Raw genomic sequence first — 22,060 nt, forward strand, 5'->3', positions numbered from 1 at the left:
TACACTGTTTGGTCACAAATCGTATGTGATGCCATCCTGATTTCTGCCAACCAGTTTATGTGAGCAAATGCCAGCCGCTGGGGGGCTTCAGGAATGAGGTCTGGCAGCAGCGCTGGCCCGGTCTCCAGCCTATGAGCGCAGCAGCTGGACCACCTGATTGTCTGAGGAAGTCAGACAGCCTGCTCTTAAACCCAACAGCAACCACTGATCACTGGCTGCTCAGTGGACATGGCCGCATCTGCAACCTCTCCTGTGCTTGCCCTTTTCCTAGCCTTGCTCCAGCCCTGATCCTGCCTTGCTCCCAGCCTTGCTCCTCCTGGCCTGCCCAGTCCTGCTCCCCTGCTTGTTCCCGCCTCTGCTCTGATTCCTAGTCCCTACCTCCGGCTCTGACCCTTGGCTCTGATTCCTGGTCCCTGCCTCCGGCTCTGACCCTTGGCTCTGATTCCTGGTCTCTGCCTCCGGATGTTTAAGGTCAGGCTTGGTAAAGCCCTGGCTGGGATAATTTAGTTGGGATTGGTCCTGCTCTGGGCAGGGGGTTGGACTAGATGGCCTCCAGAGGTCCCTTCCAACTCTGTTATTCTATGATTCTATATTCATGCATCAATTCCTTTGAGCACATGTGACCGTGGGTGTTTATGTGAAGCACAGCCTTCATCCCAACAACCACCCATGGCCACAAATGCCCTGCACAGAAAACTGCAAGGATGTGGTTGAACCGAACAGCCATTTGAGGTTCCAACTGTGCTGCTCGCCTTTGACCAGCTCTGGGGAACAGCCTGAAAGCATGCAGCTAGGTTGTTCCATGCTTGGGTGCAGGTGTGCGAGTTATTCCATGTTTGAAGGCGTGTACACGTGAGGGAGGCTGGGCTGTTCCGTGCCCAGATGCTGTGATTTAAAGGCTGGAGGAAGGTGTTTTCCTTTCACAACACTGGGTTTAGTATTAGAGAGACAAAGTGGGCCGTAGCCCACGAAAGCTTATGCTCTAATAAATTTGTTAGTCTCTAAGGTGCCACAAGTCCTCCTGTTCTTTTTAAACTGGGGGAGGGAATCTCTTTTATTGGATCAGCTCCTGTTGGGGAGAGAGACAAGCTCTGGAGCTACACGGAGCTCTTCCTCAGGTCTTGAACCTGGGTACAGTATACCCAAAGAAGGAGCAGCCCAGTTTCCCAGTGTATGGGATGCAGGGCTCCGCCAGAACCTTTTTCCATAAGCAGCCAAGGGCTTTTTCATCCCCTGGTTACAGAACATGCTCCATTTCTGGCTTTGCAAAACCTTGTGAATTTCCCTGCCAGCCAAAAGTGCAGAACCACTGCCTGGGGCTCCGAAGCGGTTTGCTTATTACCAAGGTGATTAAATGCCACCAGGACTTCTCCTTTAATGAATTCACACAGGATTAGAGTGTGGCCCACAAACCGAATCTCATTATCTAGCACAGGGGCTACGACAGGAGGGGCACCAGCCTCTCCCCCGCTGTACGAGCCCATTCAGTATGGGGATAGGGACGGGCCTACTCACGATTCTGTCTGGCGGAGGGGTGCTGCGGATGAAACACTTGATCTGTCCCTTTTCCCCATGCAGGGCGTGCTGCGTCTGAGTGCTCGAAATTATGGGAGGGCCTGAAAGAGAGAAGAAGGGGTGAAACCCGGCTGACTTCCCCCTACCTTCTTCCACATGCAGGGGGACTCCACAGCAGGAAATATTGTGTGACGCTAATGAAGAGCAACCAGCACAGTATCCCCCCCAGGGAAGGTTTTTTTTTTTTGCGGGGGGAGGACGGCTATCAGAGATGCTATGTTACAGATGCACTCTTCTCCAGAGAGAGAGAGATCTCAGATCAAACCTTCAGGGCAGCAGAGATCTGCATCACGGACACAGTGCAGACCAAAGATCCTGTATGGGGACCAAAAGCTCTGCTTTCAGGCCAGACTGTTTCCTTTCAGTGGGGCTTGTAGGGATACACATCAGGGCTGTGCTGCTTCTGCTGAGCGGTGTGACACAAATCCTGGGGATCTGCACGGTGGACACAGCGCTCCCCAGCTCTCTCCAAGCCCACAGTGGCATCATTGACACAAACTGTAAGAGACCCTCACTTTCCCTCTCTAAGGCAGTTCCCGCACGGTGCTAAGCTGTCCTTCCCGTTCCGTTCCGAGTTCTCTCCCATCTCAGGCGCCCTGTGGGCGGCCAGCAGAGAGAGCTCTTGCACAATGCAAGAGGCACCCTGTCTCTTGCTCGCCCTAGAGGCGAAAGCCCCACAGGCTGTTCGCAGCCCTCGTTATTTCTCGCTCTCGGTAATAAGGCCCTGTGATGGGGTCGTGCAGGGAGTGCAGTGGCAGCCTTGCTTGAGCAGCTATTCCCATTCCTCATCACCTGCCTTCATTAGGGGACGATTACACTAATTCCTCCCCGTTGGCTTGTGGGGCGGAGACTGAACGAGCCAGATGCAAAGAAAGCTGGCAAGGGCTGCGAGCGCCAATGGCCAGGGGTGTCTGTGTCCTGCAGACCGTACGATCCACCCCAGGCTCGGCGACTGCCCGCACGCGGCTCTCCATGCCTCCTTCGCGAGCCTGGGCGCATCAGTTCCAGTCACACAGAGCGAATGTGCCATGCAGGCAGCCTAGGAGCAGAACCCGTCCCCGGGACATGCCTCCTGTGTCACTTGGGAACAGAGGGCCAGATTTACAAAGGGCCGTAGGTGCCTAAAAATGCAGCGAGGCGCCTAGTGGAGCTTTCAAAATGTCTAAACAGGTTACGTGCCTAACTCCCACGGTTAGAATGGTCAACGGGATTAGGCTTGTACCCTGCTTAGGTGTCTTTGAAAATCCCATGAGGGATTATAGTGGCATCACTACGATGTAGTAGGTCTGCCGGCTTAACCCCAGAGCCTACAGCCAAGTTTTTTAACTGGGGAAGGAAAACCACCTGCCTTAAGCGCTGGTTGCTAGGTCATAAGGACCTAATAACGGCCATACTGGGTCAGACCAAAGATCCATCTAGCCCAGGATCCTGTCTTCCGATGGTGGCCAATGCCAGGTACCCCAGAAGGAATGACCAGAACAGGGAATCATCAAGTGATCCGTCCCCTGTCACCCGTTCCCAGCTTCTCATCGACGGAACAATGCTTCTGCACCTGGGGCTAGGCTGGCATAGCTATGTGCCAGAGGGTGTGGATTTTTCACACCCCTGAGCACCATCACTATGCCAACCTAAAGCTTTAAGTGTAGGCCTGTCCCTAGTCTAAGCCTTGGGAGACCAGGGTTCAAGTCGCTGTACTGGTACAGACTTCCTGTGTGACCTGGGGCAAATCACTTTGCCTCTGTGCCCCAGTTCCCCATCTGTACAATGGGGAATAGCACTGCCCTGCCTCTCAGCAGTGTTGAGGATAAACACAGTAATTTTGTGGAGATCCTCATACTCATATACTACAGTAACAGGGGCCATGTAAGTACCATAGACGGCTGTAATCACTGCACTCAGTCACTATGATTTCCAGGGTTCTTAAAAGGGCTTATAAACTCATCAGGTTGGAAATAAAACTGACCCATTCTGACCCAGCCCTTAGCCACAAAGTGAGGTCCCAGATCCCCTGTTTCCACTGAGCCGCATGCTACCATCTGCAAGTAGTGGCTTCAATTTGATTTTAGCCACTTGGAGATAGATGGAAGATCTTGTAACTAAAGCACAGGTCTGGGTGTGGGGATCTGGGTTCTGATTCTGACTCTAAATCACTTCCCTTCCGTGCCTCATTTGCCCATATGGAAAATGGGCATGGTAATACAATAAGAACTGTTGGCACTGTGTTTTGCGATCCTCCAGCAGAAGGGGTTACAGAAGCACAGAGTATTATTTAATGGCGCCACATGATTATTATACAAACAGAGCTGAGGTCATCTAGTCCCTCCCCAGCCAGTGCAGAATTGCTCTCCAGAGCACATTTTTCTAGCACACATATATATAGCGTATTGTCTCTTGCGTGCGACAGAGCTTGTTGGATACAGCCAGGTTCTTCTCGGCCCATTTGTTCGATGGAGCTCAGAGTCAGCGGCAAAGGGAGCTCAAGGGGCAAACATCAGCACTGACATCTTTTCACAGGAAGCGGGTTGTTTTTGTGCCTTTGATCAGAACGAGGGAGATTTCAACCTCGGGACTGCAAAACATTTTATTTAATTCTTTACATTAAAAATATACAGGGCTTGTGGGGCAAGCGAGCCATTCCGTGGGGACGCGGGGGGCCAGGCTGCTTACTCGGTGGCTTGTTTTTCATTTGCTGCCTGCTTCGGGGGTGGATCAGGGCCCCTTCATGTGTGCAGCCACCTCTGGAAGGGTGTGGGAGGTGGGGATGGAGCTGAGTTACAAGGTGGGCTCAGTATCATCCCGGTGGGGTGTGTCAGAGCGGCGTGCTCTCTGGCTCTCCAAGCACGGAATGGTTAGAACTTCACCCTCTCCTGCTCCACTGCTCCCCGTGTCTGTGCCATGTAAGAACTGCTGCTATCTGGCAGGCCAAGAACACGGGAATCCAGCAGCGCTTGGTCTGCTGGGTGGCCTGGAGAGGAGGGGAAGGTTAGGCTTCCTGCCACTCTCACAGCACTCCCGTGCCAGTGCGGGGGAAGCGAATGCAAATGAGGGAATGGCTACCAGCTATGCTCTGGAGCTGCCACTGCATAATTAACTTTCTGTGGTGCGGCTTAGAAAGAAAGGGGCTCACTCTTTGATGGTGCATGGTTTGCCTTTGGAGCATTTAACCTTCAAGGTGGGAGAGGTCAGGCCCCTAGGTCTTCCAGTGAGGACCTGGAAATGAACGGGGATCGAGGGAGAATGATTCCAGGGGAACAGAAAAAGTGCTGGCATCATAATTACTGTTTATTAGCCCCTTAATTAAAATAGATTTACATTTCTGTGAGCTGCTGCTGCGGCTGCTGGCAGACGGGGAAACAGCAACAAGCCAGGATCCAGGCACGGTCTGTGCATCAGGGTGAAGGCAATTAGCTCCTCTGACGGGGGCTGCAGTTGGCAGGATGCAGGTTGTCCCTGAATTAAACATTCTGCACGCTCGCGTCTTGCTCAGCTGAGCCGGAACGTGCTCTGAACGCCTATGGCATGGCGGGGCCTCTCTGCCAAGCACAGCAAGCAGGGCAAAATGGACTGGCAGAGGCAAGAGCGGTGAGTCATACTTTGCTCCTAATGACCAACCGGGCTGCTGAGCCTTGTTTTGAATTCACATCTGTGGATTACGTTGGAAGACTTCTCCTCCCCCCAACCCATAAACACACACGCACGCACGCACACACACAACTTTTCATGCGTAGACACACACAAACACAAATATTCATGCACATTCACACTTCCTTCATGAATAAACACATATGCATGCACATATATATACACATATTCATACACACAAATTCACAGATAGATTTGTGCACACACACACACACACACACACACACACACAGGCGTGATGCATGCAGAAAACACACCCACACTCTCACTCAAACATATATATTTGCACATACACACACACACTTATTCTCCATCTGCCTCTCTCACACACTCACCACACAGAAATCCTCACTCCCACAACATGCTTTTGAACAGAGCTAGTTGCAGTCTGTAAAGAAAAGTCGATATGTGCATTTGGATTTTCAGAAGATTGCGCTTTGGCTGACTTAGCGCCATTTTAGGATTCCCTTTCCTCACACATTCTAAGGAAGGAATGGTTGTTTAAAAGGAGACTTTTAAGCAAATACTGTAGAATATTTGCAACAAGCACATTTTGAATTTGCAAACATGAACACGTCTCGCATGGAAAAGTCCTGCAGAATTTAATAAAAAATTCTTAATAAATTCTATAGAACCTGTAAAACTGAAGAGTGAAATTTACCCCTCTATTGAATTCTCAACCAGAGAACAGGAATACATGATGTGACGAGAACAGGAATACATGATGTGACGACATTGTCCAGTCAAAACAGCTCACCTATTCAAGACTCAGGAGAAAATGCATGCAAACAAGCCCCAGCCTAAGAATTAGTCACAGAAATTATTTGATGAATAATTCTGAATACAGAATACACTGGAGAAAGTCAAGATTTGTTGATGGCTAATTCCCAAGCAGACGTGAAAGTCACGGAATGACTCATAAGAGAAAATGGAAAACATTATTTTGCAACACTTTCCAGAGAAGTAATTTTCACTGACATCTTCTGCCCAGGTCTGGTTCCAAATTAGTCTCCCTGCTCTGCTCTTACTTAAGCAGTCCTTTGCATTCACCTATATACCTATGCCGTTGCGCCTCCCTACACATTCACACCCACTCTCGCACATATGCTTTCACAGATACATACTGGCTCCTTAAAAGCAGGAGAAGGATAGTCTTTTCACAGCACTGGCCTGCACCTCTGCCACAGGTTTAGGCCAAGATTTTCAAAAATAATGACTAGTCATTTGGGATACCTCCATTTTTGGATGCACGACTTGATTTTCAGGCAGTGACGAACATGCAGCCTCTGGGATTCAGGGCCCTGAAAGCTGTCTGGAGTTGGGCACCTGAACATCATTGGTCAATTTTGAAGAACCTTGACCTTAAATCTCTCTGTGCTTCAGTTTCCCTATCAGTAAAAGGGGGACAAAGATAATCCGGCTTAGGGGGCTGTGAGGATAAATTCCTCAATGTCTGTTAGGTGCTCACACCCTACAGTGCTGGGAGCCCTAGAAAGGCACGTTAATAAATAAGCTTGATGTGATTAGAATATAAGGAAGCATTCCTTCGCTTATTCAGAAACTATGAGTGTGAGGGACCCAATGATGAGAGGGGTTTGTCGCTCCTAAACAGAACACAGCTTTATCCAAACGGAGTAGCCATCTCTAACGGAGGCTTTGGCTACAGTAGAAAGGGTTTGGTGGTACATCTCTTTGGAGTTTCTGTTGGGAACTCTATAATGTTGTTTTGCTTGTACAGATTATAGTGTTTCTCTAGCTTTTTGATACCTGGAACCAGCTTGCTGCCTTCCTAAACTGTCTCGGGGAGATCTCCGGGACCGGCGCTGGTCCACGGACCAATCATAGAGAAACCAGTCCCGTGAACAAAATATACCAGCAAAAGCACTTTCCCCCAAGTACAACAGCACCTAAGTCAGGGCTTTTGCCAACATAACTATGTTGGTTGGGTTGGGGAAAAAAAATCACACCCCTGACCGACCGCACGTTTTCAGTTAGGGGTGGGTGAACTCCAATGGCTCAAGCAGCTTCATGAGCATTGAGAAATAGCCCTATTTGGGATCATTATTCAAACTGTGAGGCCTGGAAGCTGGGCAGGAAAATATCACCAGAGCAAGTCCCTCTCCTAAGGCTTCCCTTCCTGTCGAAGGTGAAACCAGGATGGATTGAACTCATTGTGATCATCTGTGTTGGTTCTATCAGAGAGTTCACCCAGCTCAGCCAACATTCACTTATGCTTCATGCCCCCATCTCTCCCTCTCCTTTCCCTTCCTGTGTGTGGGCAAACTGATACATGTTGGTTTTATTTTTTAACCCTCCCAGTTAAAAACTCTGTTATCCTGAGTGTGTTCTACTTTCTATATGCTACCTTTTGGCACCCTGAGGAGAATTAGGACCTGAGGGTGAAGCAGAAGTAGGACAGAGAACCCTGGATTCCCTACACAGGTCCGCACTCTGTTTGACTGCCTTCCTGTGCAATGTTCATTTTTAAATTGGCCATGTATGAGTGTGCGTGTGTTTGTGTGAATTTAGTGCTGGAGAAGAAGGCCACTAGTTTGACCCCAATGAAAGGAGGGATGAGCCTACTGGACCTCTGGCAAAAGGTGTGCGGGTCCCCAGAAGGGCTTTCCTACAGGAATGACAATGGCTGCCCTCTCAGAAGAGGAGAGGGCCCCAAAAGAAACCAAGAGTCACCTGTGTGGGAGCAATGGAAAGAGCAGGGATGGGGCCACAAGTGTAATAGAAGACAGAAAACCCCAGACACCCACTTCTAGGTGCTGGACAGAGAGCCCTAAAGACTGAGGCTTTCTGGTTTGACTTATAACTGGTACAGCCTTGCTTCCGCACTCCCCTTCCCAGAGACCCATCTAGTGGGGAGCCCAGGAACCCAGTTCTTGACCTCTTTGCTGAGATTACCAACCTGTAGTCATCTAACTGATCACCATATTTGGGCTCGGGAAGGAATTTCCCTCCAGGTCAGCTTGGCAGAAACCTGGGGTGGGGTGGGGTGGTGGTGTTCACTTTTCTCTGCAGTATGGAATATGGCTCACTTGCAGGTTTAAACTAGTGTAAACGGTGGATTCTCTGTAACTTGAAGTCGTTAAACCATTATTTGAGGACTTCAGTGACTCAGCCAGAGGTTACAGGCTTATCCAGCCAGCATCTTTCACCTGGGCTCCCATCCACGCATGTGCATTTATACAAAACAAATCCAAGTTTAAAAAGGCGGGAGGGGAACGTCATTTCAGCCTCCGAAAGAAGGAGGGAGAGATTTTCAGTGGGAGTGAAAAAATGTTTTAGGTGCTTTTCAAAATGTCTCCTGCCCTAGCTATGCAAACGGCTCCTGAGGCTCCCCTCCGCACACATCGGAGACAGAGCGAACGCAGCACCCCTGAAAATCAGGTCCTAGGCATCTCCGGTTTGGATCTGGACAATGGAGACACGCAACTCAGAGGCCACTTTTGCAAACATGGCTGTAAGTGACTTGCCCAGTATAGTGCGATGATTGGAACCGGAGAAAGAAGCTCAACTCCGAGGGACGTAGCTGGGTGTGACTTCCGAAATGCAAGGGCTAGGCTGCTTTGCACATTATCACACTGGCTTCCTGGCATGATTACTTCCCTGCAGCTCCGCTTGCCTGCCTGCATCACTCGTTGCTCATGAAACACCCAAGGTCAGCCAGCAGAACCAAGAACAGAGCTCAGCTTTTCAGGCTGGGCTTTCGCTACAGGACTTAGCCTGCCCATACATGTCAGCAGTTAAATGCTAGTTCCAAGTTCTGGGAACACTGCAAGGCTGGGTGACATCAAAGAAAGAAAAAAGCCTAAGTTGAGAAAAATGGCTTAAATGATAATAAAATAATAAATAATAATAATAAAAGGGTCATTTTCCCCATGGATAATGGATTTTAAATGGCACAAACGCCAGCAGCTTTGGGTCTGATTATTGCCTCAGGAGTTCGGAGTCAGAGGCTTAGCATCATGCTAACAGCATACGACTAAAGATCATTTCGTGAAATAATAGTGTAAAGTTGAAGCCTGTTTGCATCTGGGACTGGAGTTTGAGTCTCCAACAGGAGGTGACTGCTCATGAAGGCTGCCAATCTCCTGGCTTGGGATTCAGTGCTAAGTGTCAGACAGCCCACAGGCAGTAAAAGGCTTTAAACAGGGTTGCTATGGATATAAATGGCGGTGCTATCGGTTGCGGTTATTTTTAGCCTCGCAGTGCCAATTGATTTGTGCAGCCCCAGAGGGTCACACAAAAGAGAAGGCAGGTTGCTGACTCTGGAGCCTTTAAGGAATCAAAGGAAGGTCCGAACTTCCCCAGGGCGCCCGAGTCAATATCCGCCTTTCCTTTGAGGTCTTTGCAGCACTAAAATCTCTTGGTGGGGGAGGTTTCATTTTAACTCCTTCCGTTCAGCAGAAGTTCTAGACGATGAGCAGATAGCGGGTCCCGTTCCAGTGGTTGCGCTGGTCACTGGTATGCCCAGCAATAAGCACCGGCAATGCAAGGTTCATTTTGATGCAGTAAGGCAGGTAGATAGACCACACCGTAATTCCTTGACCGTGCCAGGACTTCCAGTTCTCCCTGCTTGTTTCCCAGGCTTCTTGCCTTTGTGTATAAGCACTTGAGATAACTCGCTGATCGTCCCTCTTTCTCGGTATGAGGCAGGAGCCCTCAGTCTCTCACAGCACACTGCCTCACCTTGAACTCAGGCCTTGGGATGAAAAGGCAGAGAGGTTACAAAGTGAGCTATCAAGTTATAATACAGCAGCCTCTTCCATTAACTAGCTCTCTGTTGTCGATCCATCCACACTAGGCTGATGGGGTTCCTTGGGTCTCTGACCCAGTGAGTCCAGGGTAATGAGAGGGAACCCTCATTGCAGGTGCTGTGGTCTGTCGTTCCGCACGCTGAGCTCAGGTAATACAGGCCCCCAGTTCTGCCGCACTGCAACAAATGGCAGATGTTCGCTCCAGGGGCTCAGCCAGCTTGGACTAGCTGATGAATCAATAGCTGCCCTGCTGCTCCACAAGGAGATTTTGTCTCCTGCTCCTACGCCATCAAGGTGGAAGGGAGCTCCAGATGCCTGCTCGTGCCACGGGGGCAGTCACAGAACCTTGTGTTAACGTTACTATCTGGCGCCCTCAATATAATGAAGAGAAGAAGGGATCTAGATAGACGGGGATGCCTGTCAAGGTCGCCAGCTGGTCGCCCCTGCTGCAGATTGGTTTGCACCGTGTCTCGCCTTCCAGCCGATCGCTCATTTATCCTTATTATTGCAATGGCCCGTTCCCTGATCAGACTGCCCCATCAGAAGGCAGCAGACACGCTCTATCAGGGGCTGGCAGCAGCCGAAGCACAAATTGTTGTCTGAGCTGTGAATTGTTTTTCAGAGAGAGAGGATTTATTGCATGTGCTTCCTCCCTGTGAGGAACGGGTTTGTGCTGAGCAGCTAGGACAATGCCCCCGTTCCTGGCCTTTAATACCCTCAGCCCCTGCCCTTCCAGGCACAGAATAGTATCATTATTTATTCCCTGTGGTCAAGGTAGTGCCTAGAAGCCTCAGTCATGGACCAGACCCCACTGCGCTAGGCGCTGTACGAACACGGAGCAAAAAGTCAGTCCCTGTCCCAAAGAGCACTTGTCCATCTGTAGCACCTCTCAGAGTCTGTCCTGACTAGACTGAAAGGTGTGGTGAAGATGTCAGTTAGCCCGTTCCAGCTCTCTAGTGTAGACGAGGCAGTGTTGGTTTTACCATGTGTGAACTGGCTGAACTGGAGCTTGGAAGGGCTTCAGGGGCACTTTAGCACATGTTTAAAATGAAACACATGGTTAATTTCTCTCCTGAAGAGCGACAGTTTCCTGGTTCAGGGCCACCATGCTTATAAATAGACATTATGCTTCGTAACACTGCTGGTAGGTAGGCGGGCTTTCCATTTTACAGATGGGGAAACCGAGGCATGGACTGGTTCGGAGACGTACCCTAGGCTGCCCAATGAGTCCTGAATTTGGCCCCATGACTAGAGTCTTTCCATGTCACTGTACTGTCTTCCTAGCTTGTTTTTGATACAGAAGGGTCACAACCCATTGAGCACCTATTTCTTTAATGGTGGGCGCAGGCAAAGGCAACCCGAAAAGAGCTGGGGGAGGAAGAACTAGGAGAGTCTGTTGTGATGGTGGCACAGCCATTAAGGGTGGTCAGAAAGCTCAAGAGGCGTTTGGCTGGGTCTGGTTGCTGCTGATTCCTGGCACCCTTTTTGTCTCTGCAGAATGCCGCTAATCTGCATAATCCTCCCTTCTGTTAGCAGAGGCTCTGAATCCTACCTGTCTTTGGTCTGAGACTCCAGCTTCTGGAGGATTCCACGCTGGCCTCCAAACTCAGTGAAATGCTGACCAGGCCATGGTCACAGGATAGTGACATGGAATGGAAGGGAGGGGAGGAAAGGCGAGCTGGAATGGCAAGGTGCAAAGCAGGGCTCCATCGCTGTTCCTCAAAGGTCTCATAGACAGGGCACCTGGACTGGGAGTCAGGAGACCTGACTTGGCCATTGGATTGCTGGGTGATCTTTGACAAGTCACTTCCCCTGGCAAGTCACTTCCCCTCCCTGAGCCTATCCCCATCTGTAAAATGGAGAAAATGAACCTGACCTCCTTTGTAAAGCGCTTTGAGATCTTTGTGAAAAGTGCTAGATAAGAGTTAGGTGTTTATGAATAGTAGTATAGCTCCTAGAAGCCCCAACCCCACTGTGCGAGGTGCAGTCCAAACACACAACAAAGAGACAGGGCTAGATCCACAAAGGGATTCATGCATCTAGCTGCCACTTTGGGCACCTAAGTCCATAAGTCAGAGCCTCAAAACACCTCCTCAGCTGATGCCTAAACTTCCATCCGTAACGTTCCCTGAATGTCTGCTGGTGCACAAAGCTGCCTAGCTCATGCTTAGGCCCCCGCAAGATTCCCTAGAATTCAGGCTGCACTGTCATTCACAGAACCCCTGCTCAGCGGTGAGAGCACTCAGCCCTGCCCAGTGATGAGAGCACTCAGCCAGATTCGGCCTCAACCCTCTGCTTTGCTGGATTTGGAGCAGGGACTTGTACTCCTGTCTCCCCAGCGAGTGCCCGCACTGCGCTCTCTGCCCCAGTGTGTACAAAGGGGACAGCTTCAATGTGGTAGCTGCTAGCCTGGGGGTTAGGGTGCTGCATTAGGGGATTTGGGTTCACGTGCTTGTTTTGAATCAGGCAGAGAAGGGATTTGACCACATGCCACTCATGTAGCAGGTGAATGCACTAACCACTAGCCACCTCTTCCTTGGCTTGTTGTGAGACAGGGCTGGCCGGGGGTATGTGCCTCTCTCCAGGAGAGGGTTCGCAGCTCAGAACCCCAAGCAAAGGGAGGTACCTCCCACCAGCTCGGACTTAGGTGATCTCACTACGTTTGAATGGCAGGGCTTAGGCCCCACCCCTTCCACGGCATTTTCTGTTCCAGTAGCCCAGGCTCAGCATGCTGCCTTCAGTGAATCCCTTTCTCAGGTGCCTAACTCTGCCCTGGCATTATCTAGGGAACCTGGGTAACTAACTTGCGGCTGTGGATTCTGCTGGGCAGCAGGGCACCTAAATGTTAGGCATTGCAGTGCTGAGCCGAAGTCCCTGTTGTGGATCTAGCCCACAGTCTCTGCCCCAAGGAGTTTACAATCTAAGGATAAGACAACAGGTGGGAAGGCAGGAGAGCCCAAGGTAACGAGAGGATTGTATTATAATCCCGATTTGGATCCAATTAAAAATATGAGATGCCAATTTTCTGTCTAAAATAACAGTGGGCCAGATTTTCCGAAGAGCTCAGAAGAGTGAGAGATTATATGAATGTAGCGAGATAGAGACAGAAGGGATGTATGGCAATTGATAGATAGATAGGCAGGCTCAAGCTGCCAAATTCAGATCTGGACACAGATTTCAAATAGCCCAACACTCGTGGGTTCTTGGGTCTGGGATTTTGATTTGGGACATAATCTGTTTAGTTTCTTTCGTGGCTCTTACTGTGGCATCTGGGTACCTTGTACGGAGAGGGGCCACTTGCAGACATCAGAGCCAGATTCAGGTCAGGAACACCTGTAAAGTTCAGGGGCATTCTGATCAGAAGTTTTGCTTCAGGACCATCTTTCCCTGAGATACAACCGCATTTGCTCCAACCCCTCAGACAAACACCTACAAGGTCTCTATCAAGCATTCTTACAACTACAATACCTACCTGCTGAAGTGAAGAAACAAACTGACAGAGCCAGAAGAGTACCCAGAAGTTACCTACTACAGGACAGGCCCAACAAAGAAAATAACAGAACGCCACTAGCCATCACCTTCAGCCCCCAACTAAAACCTCTCCAACACATCATCAAGGATCTACAACCTATCCTGAAGGATGACCCATCACTCTCACAGATCTTGGGAGACAGGCCAGTCCTTGCCTACAGACAGCCCCCCAACCTGAAGCAAATACTCACCAGCACACAACAGAACCACTAACTCAGGAACCTATCCTTGCAACAAAGCCCGTTGCCAACTGTGTCCACATATCTATTCAGGGGACACCATCATAGGGCCTAATCACATCAGCCACACTATCAGAGGCTCGTTCACCTGCACATCTACCAATGTGATATATGCCATCATGTGCCAGCAATGCCCCTCTGCCATGTACATTGGTCAAACTGGACAGTCTCTACGTAAAAGAATAAATGGACACAAATCAGACGTCAAGAATTAGAACATTCAAAAACCAGCCGGAGAACCCTTCAATCTCTCTGGTCACTCGATTACAGACCTAAAAGTGGCAATTCTTCAACAAAAAACTTCAAAAACAGACTCCAACGATAGACTGCTGAATTGGAATTAATTTGCAAACTGGATACAATTAACTTAGGCTTGAATGAAGACTGGGAGTGGATGGGTCATTACACAAAGTAAAACTATTTCCCCTCCTACTGTTCTTGTAAAGTGCTGGAAATGGCCCACCTTGATTATCACTACAAAAGGTCCTGCCCCGCTCTCCTGCTGGTAATAGCTCACCTTTTTTGATCACTCTTGTTACAGTCTGTATGGTAATACCCATTGTTTCATGTTCTCTGTGTATATAAAATCTCCCCACTATATTTTCCACTGAATGCATCAGATGAAGTGAGCTGTAGCTCACGAAAGCTTATGCTCTAATAAATTTGTTAGTCTCTAAGGTACCACAAGTCCTCCTTTTCTTTCCCTGTGACACACAGGTGCCTCCAGTGGCATCTTCTCCTTATTCTGTCAAACCCAGTTACTCTCAAAGACAGCTGTCATAAATATAAAGGGAAGGGTAACCACCTTTCTGTTTTCAGAACTATAAAATCCCTCCTGGCCAGAGGCAAAACCCTTTCACCTGTAAAGGGTTAAGAAGCTAAGATAACCTCGCTGGCACCTGACCAAAATGACCAATGAGGAGACAAGATACTTTCAAAGCTGGCGGGGGAACAAAGGGTCGGTCGGTCTCTCTGTCTGTCTGTGTGATGCTTTTGCCGGGAACAGAACAGGAATGGAGTATTAGAACTTGTTAGTAAGTAACCTAGCTAGAAATGCGTTAGATTTCCTTTTGTTTAATGGCTGGTAGAATAGCTGTGCTCAATGGAACGTATATTCCTGTTTTTGTGTCTTTTTGTAACTTAAGGTTTTGCCGAGAGGGATTCTCTATGTTTTGAATCTGATTACCCTGTAAGGTATATACCAGCCTGATTTTACAGAGGTGATTCTTTTACTTTTTCTTTAATTTACATTCTTCTTTTAAGAACCTGATTGCATTTTCATTGTTCTTAAGATCCAAGGGTTTGGGTCTGTGTTCACCTATGCAAATTGGTGAGGATTTTTATCAAGCCTTCCCCAGGAAAGGGGGTGTAGGGCTTGCAGGGATATTTTGGGGGGCAGATGTCTCCAAGTGGGCTCTTTCCCTGTTCTTTGTTTAACACGCTTGGTGGTGGCAGCATAGGGTTCAAGGACAAGGCAAAGTTTGTACTTTGAAGAAGTTTTTAACCTAAGCTGGTAACAATAAGCTTAGGGGGTCTTTCATGCAGATCCCCACATCTGTACCCTAGAGTTCAGAGTGGGGAAGGAACCTTGACACCAGCTCACAAAGAGGTAAAACACAGCAGATTTGCTGCTACGTACACCCCTAATTTTGTGTGCATATGCTAAGAAGAGCGTAGGGAATCGAGTCCCAGCAGGTCTGCAAAGTCAAGAAGCTGAGGTGGGATAATTCCTGAGTGGCACCAACTTTATTTGCTCCCCTGACAGCACTGTAATGTAAAAATCAAAGCTTGTTTCAGCTCCAGAGGACATGGGGGAAGCATTTCCCATCCCGCTCCCCACACACATGGCTTTGGTACATTACTCACTTGATCTGAATTCTGGGGGTGTATGTGACTGGTGGCAGGAGGCGAGCAGGTTCTTTGCCATTTTTTAATTTGCTGCTTTGTGTCCTTCAAGCGATTTTAATTGTAATTAAAATCCAGCCGCCAAATGGAATGGAGCGTGCGAGAGCCTGTGGGCAGGGTGGAAGTCAAGGGAGTGGTTGGCTTTCCAGGGCCCTGCAGTCTTGCCCTGCAGTTTTCTTCTTAGCATTATCTGCATTGCAAATTAAACTCTGCTGCTGCGTGTGCTGCTTCCCCTCTAGCTCTCTTTTCTTCATGACAGTGAATTGGGCCTGAAGCCTGTTGTTTTGCCAGACAGGTGACAGACTATGCAAATTTCACACTCTCTTTACATAGTTCCCAGTTAACCCAGCACTGATCCTCCATGCAGCATAGTTCAGTGGACGGGGCATGAAGCTGGGAGTCAGGAGACCCAGTTTGTCATGGATCTGTGGGGTGACCTTGGTCAAGTCACGGCCTCTCCATGTGCCTCAGTTTCTCCATCTATGAAATGCTGCTGAGACTTACCTTTCCTTTGTAAAGCACTTTGAGACACATGAGTTACAAAGGGCTGTATAAGAGCTAGGGATTATTACGTTCTCTTCGGGACTGTCGTCAGTTACATCAAGGGCTAGATTCACAAGGGGGGCCGTGGGTGCCTAACTACCACTTTAGGCACCACTGGCATTCACAAAACTCCTGCTCAGCTGACTCCTAACCCTGGAGGCACCCGTGGTGCTGCAGTTTCCAATGGTAAAGTCCCGGAGGTGCCTCGGTTTGAGCAGAGCCACCAAAGTCCTGGCACCGTCCAACAGCTCAGTCCCTATGGCATGCCTAAGCCCTGGAGGAATTTACGAAGTAGGCGTTCCCCTGTCTATTTCACTTTCGGGGCCTGATTTGGTAGTTACCTGAGTCCCCCCTGCAACTCTAGCTATCCCCCAAATACTTCGGGGTGAGGAAAAGTGAAGAAGAGCCAGAGAATGGTCTAGACAGGGATCCAGGTTCGATTCCCTGCTCTGCAGGCCATGACTCAGCCACTTTTTCCTATTGGACCATGGGCAAGCCATTTCGGCCCAGAAGCCTCACTGATTACTATGGCGCCTAAATACCTTTGAGGATCTGAGCCTCAGTGTTTAAGTTTCCCACTTACAATACAGATTACAATAGAGATTACACTGTCCTACCTCCTAGGATAACAGTTATCCTCACAGTGAGGATAAATACATTAAAGATTGCGAGGTGCTCAGATATCTTGGTGATGGGGACCAGATAAGTAACGTAGATAGAAAATAAAATAACCTCCCACAGCTAATAGATACATAAACCTCTTTTAGCTAAAAGTATATCTTGCAATTCGGAAGAGACTTTTACCCAAGGATCTCCAGTTATTTTACAGAGGCTAAATTAATTCAATCTCACCCCATTATCATCATCAGTATTATTGCCAATGGGATAGGTGCCTTTCACTCCCAGGCCACTGGCTGAAACCCATTCCTAGATGGTAGCGACAGAAAGCTGTTGCCATCTGATAGCAGTTTGGTGGCCTATGGGAAATGCATTTAAAGGATCCATCTTAGATGCTAGTGTCCACACTGTAAGAACCGTTGCTGGAAGGCTCAGAAAGGCCATGGAATCTGAGTTCTTCCACTCCTCGAGTGAGGGCAGGTTGAGGTGCCTTGACAGTATAATGGGGTGGGGGAATCCTGTGTTCCTTCAGTTTGAAGGATAAATACAGACTGGGATTCTCAAAAAAGCCTAAGTGGATTAGATGTCCAAATACCATTTGATTTCAGGTCTCCACATCTCAAGTCAGCACCTTTCACCAGCACTGAATTCCCAGGATAGCTGTTGTGCGTTTTGAAAGTTCAGTGATTGGCTAAGCATAATTGGCTGATCCCAACTTCTCTGGGCTTGAAACAGAACTAGGTTTCTTGTGTGATATTCTCTACCCTCCTGCACGGGTTTGTGCCAGGAACACCCACTCCCTAAACAACTAAATTAGCCGTTACCGCTCTAGAACGAGATCTTGGAGTTACCACGGATAGTTCTCTGAAAACTTCAGCTCAATGTACAGCAGCGGTCAAAAAGGCTAGCAGAATGTTTAGGAACTATTACGAAAGGAATAGGAAATAAGACAGAAAATATCACAATGCCACTATATAAATCCATGGTGCACCCACACCTTGAATATTGTGTCCAGTTCCAGTCGCTCCATCTCAAAAAGGAGAGAGTGGAACTGGAGACCATTCAGAGAAGGGTAACAAAGCTGAGGAAGAGTATGGAATGACTTCCGCATGAGGAGAGACTGAAAAGATTAGGGTGATTCAGGCTAGAAAAGAGATGATGAAGGCGAAATATGAGAACGGTCTATAAAATCATGACTGGTGTGGAAACAGTGAATAGGGAAGTGTTATCTACCCTGCCCCACAAAACCAAACGCAGGGGTCACGCGATGAAATTAATAGGCAGCAAACAAGAGGAAGCATTTTTTTCACACAACACTCAATTAACTGGTGGAACTCATTGCCATGGGATGGTGTGATGGCCAAAGTAGAACTCGGTTCAAAAAAGAACTAGATACGTTCATAGAGGATAGGCCCATCAATGACTATTCGCCAAGATGGTCAGGGATACAACCCCTCGCTCAGGTGATCCTAAATCTCTGAATGCCAGAAGAGGAAGACAGGGGTGGATCGCTCCAACTGGTCTGTTCTGTAAACTCCCCCTGAAGCTCTGGTACTGGCCACTAGTGGAGAAAGAATACTGGGCTAGATGGAGCATTGGTCTGACCCAGTATGGCCGTTTTTATGTGCTTAAACAGGCTGCATTTCCAAACTAGGTAACATGAGAGGGTGAAGATTCACAGAAAAAAAGTGAATCATATTGTTTCAATCTTCAGGAAAAATATAGTTTGTCCTCGGGGCAAACTTCCAGCCTGGACGTTTATCTTACCTACACTGGGTCAGCCCATCCCTAGACAAGAACTCAACAATGTTTCCACAATGCCATGAATCGATTTGTCCCTGTGAGGTACAACCAACACAGTGTCCATAGGAAGTGGAGCAATTGTAATACGTCTGGTTAGGAACCTTGCAGGTGTATCTGAGGGTGGCATTTGCCCTCAGAGTGACTGTCCAATTGGACAGACCAAACCTGCCCACCCATGAGCTATTAATTTAACAGGGACAAAACAGCGAGGCTATCATCACTTTCCGACAGAATAATGATAAAGAGATGACAGGTACCATTGACAGTCAGAGACACCTCCCGTTCGCCGGCGCCCACCCGCGGAACCACTGCTCGGCAGACGTATTTCCCCGCATCCTCCTGGCGGACACCTTTTAATGTTAAAGTGTTCTCGTTGCTCAGGACCTGAAAGAGAGGAAAGGCATGTTTTAAAGAAGGGCAATGCAAATTTGTCCAGAAACGTTAATGTGTTCTGAAAAAACAGAGAAACATTTACAATTCAGTGCTCAGGGTTTCAGCCCCAATGCTACAGGTTTGCTATAAATGTAATCCTGTTCATTAGAGCTGGGTGGGAAATGGCTTTCCCATCCTATGTATATTTTTGAGAGTTCAAAATTTGTTCTTATCCCAAATCAGGACAAAAAGTTGAAGTCTCAAAACTTTTCATGAACCAAAGAACTGAATTTTTCTTCAGATCAAGTCAATCAAAATGTTTTGTTTAGATCATTTCAAAATATTTTCTTTCGATTAACACTTCCCCCCCCACCTTTTTTCAGTCTAATTAGCTTAAATTTTGAAATAAAAAGTCATTTCCAGACTTGAATTTTTTCTTTAGAAAATTGAAACTCTTTGTCCAAAAATGTTTTGTCAGGAGATTCATTGAAATTGACCCTGTTTCACAAACAGCTTTGGTTTCAAAGTGCTGGCATTTTTCAATGAACAAATGTTTTGTTGAAACATTTGGGATCAGCACTAATGCTAATATAGTGTAACTCTCTGTCCCACTCTCGTGACTGTGCCATATCCAGCATATATACAGACTCTGTTACTGCCTCCCAGCAAAGAGATTAGTCATTGGTTCATTCAAAGAATAATTCTAAAAAGAACGTTATTTTTTAAAAGTTTTCAAGCCCAAAGGCTTGGGTCCTGCACAGAAAAGATAACTAGAACCAGTTGCCAGAAAAAGAGAAAAATAATACAATTTCTTAATGGTGTGGGAAATGTCTTCCCATTTTTCAAAATTAGATTTTTTTTTTGAAGTTTGAAATTTCAAAATTTGAAACTTTCCATTAGCTCTACAGTTGGTGAAGACATGGGGGGATGGAGGGAATGATATGCACATATTCTGTTTAATCTGTTCCCCGTTTTATCCTAAAATTTAATCATTCAAAACCATCACCGTTTCGAAATCTGAAACAGGTCCACTAATTTTCAGAATGACTAAATCTAGGAAAATTTGCAAAGAGCTAATCACCCAATAATTAGTGTGAGACTCAGAAAGTCTTTGCAACCCACCTATATTATGTGATCCCTACAAAACACAAATTGACAAAGAAATCAGGTCTGCAATGTCGAATAGAAAGATGCCACACGTGAACTTTGGGGAGCATTAGAGCGGAGTGCACTCCTGAATGGCAGGCCCTTGGCTGTGAACAGCCAACCTCCCATCCCTTTGAGAGTAAAGTCAGCCCTGTTGCCTTGAAGCAGTTGGCCTTACAGGTATTTTGCCACAATACCATTCAAAGCTTGATATAAATGTAACCCATGATAACAGTGTGTGGCTCCTTGTCCCCCTCTACTGGCTGGGCCATGGATAGCAGACCACTAGTTGCATCCGATGAAGTGAGCTGTAGCTCACGAAAGCTCATGCTCAAATAAATTGGTTAGTCTCTAAGGTGCCACAAGTACTCCTTTGCTTTTAGTCTGCTACTGTCTCTCAACTCAGACACTAATGTTTCAGCTCATGCTTTTAGATCTTGCACTCCTGCGTTCCACTCCACAAATGACCTGAGCGTGAGTGTCATCCCATAAGGATGACTTCACGAGTCTAGCAGAGGCTTGTTGTTCATCCATTGCTATCCTAGTGCTTTGTCATTGGCTGACCAACAAGCACAGGTGACAGCTGGCAGGTACAGCCTCAGTGAGCTCCAACAAACCAAGGGCCAGGCCTTCTAACAGTAGGCTCACTGACTGCAACATAGTGCCAACGAGAGCCACCAGACATAACAGATGGCTTAGCTGTGTCAAAGGCATGCCAGCCGGAGGACTTCATGCAACCAGCGTGTGCTTGGCCTGTGGCAAGGCACGTGCACAAAGCATGCAGCGCCACACCCCTGTGCCTGCCCAGACTCGGAGCTGGTAGGAGCAGCACGTATGAGCACACTAGGCATTAGCTGTTCAGATAATCTGCACTCTCAGCACTCGACTAGAAACGTTTGCTGCTTGAGGTGGAAATGTTAGTGCATGAACTGCACTCTTGGGAAGTGGAGGTCCCACATGTGTGGAGAGGGGTCTAGTCCCCTGATGATGTGAGTGCAAACAAGTAGATGTAATTATGTTTTATATTCTCTGTACGATCTGTACAATGCAAAGTGAGGCCAGTGTGCCGAGGAGAGAGCAGACCCAGCGTGCATTGTGCATGCTTTGCTGGCCAAGCTAATGACCTTAGAACGTGCCCCTTTCTGTCACATCATAGGGACACTTTAATACTCTGGAAGCTAGGAAGGAGGGAAATCAAATGAGTTCATTGATGCATTTGCCGAGATGCAGTCACAGAACTTTTCACCCAAGGATCTCAAAGAACTTTCCAAACACTGACTCAGCCTGATGGCATGCTATAACGAGGGATTATTACCCCTATTTTGCAAATCATGGAACTGGGACGCCGTGAGATAACGTCAATGGCAGAGCTTGGAAAAGAACGCAGGAGCCTTGATTCTCAGGCCCTGTTCTAATCACTAGCTTGCACTGTCTCCCTAACTAAACAGGGCCACACTCTCAGATCTTGGGGGCAGAGTGGGGCTGCCAATGAGCCCCCTATTCCAAACCCCAAGGTCAGAGGAAGAGCAGAATCACATGCTATCAGTTACGTGCAAGCTGTTGTTTTGAGATCCTCTTTCCTGGCAACTTGGGGTTTGCATCAACCTGCTGTCTTTGACTCTTCCCCAGAAACATGCTGAAAGCTGGAACTTTCGACGCACTGCCCTACTGCCCCATCGGTGCAATTAGCAGGTTTATTAAAACTGGAAAAGTGCTGAAGCAAAGCGGGCTGATGCAGGCAGTCAGCAAAATCCCAGCCCTTGCAGCATTTAGAAATGTGATGAGTCTAAACCAAATAGTGGCTTTTGGAGTCAAGTATTTCTAATTACCTGTGGAGGCAGCTCATGCCAATGGCTAATTTCCCACCTATACAACCGAATCTGTCAGGGTGGGCAGGTTGCCAAAGGGGACTGGAGA

General features: G+C 48.0%; 1 protein-coding gene across 1 annotated transcript in view; it reads right to left on the bottom strand.

The window, feature by feature from the left end:
- The window catches only part of KIRREL3 (kirre like nephrin family adhesion molecule 3), a 292,205-nt gene that overhangs the window by 55,103 nt on the left and 215,042 nt on the right, over positions 1 to 22,060 (bottom strand). Inside the window, exons 10-11 of the mRNA XM_077839635.1 lie at positions 18,883 to 19,009; positions 1,516 to 1,616 (exon numbers count right to left, since the gene is read on the bottom strand). Of these exons, the coding sequence (XP_077695761.1) occupies positions 1,516 to 1,616; positions 18,883 to 19,009 (228 nt within the window). The remainder of the gene's footprint in view (positions 1 to 1,515; positions 1,617 to 18,882; positions 19,010 to 22,060) is intronic.

This window comes from Eretmochelys imbricata, chromosome 22, assembly GCF_965152235.1.
Source record: "Eretmochelys imbricata isolate rEreImb1 chromosome 22, rEreImb1.hap1, whole genome shotgun sequence".
Taxonomy (NCBI): domain Eukaryota; kingdom Metazoa; phylum Chordata; order Testudines; family Cheloniidae; genus Eretmochelys; species Eretmochelys imbricata.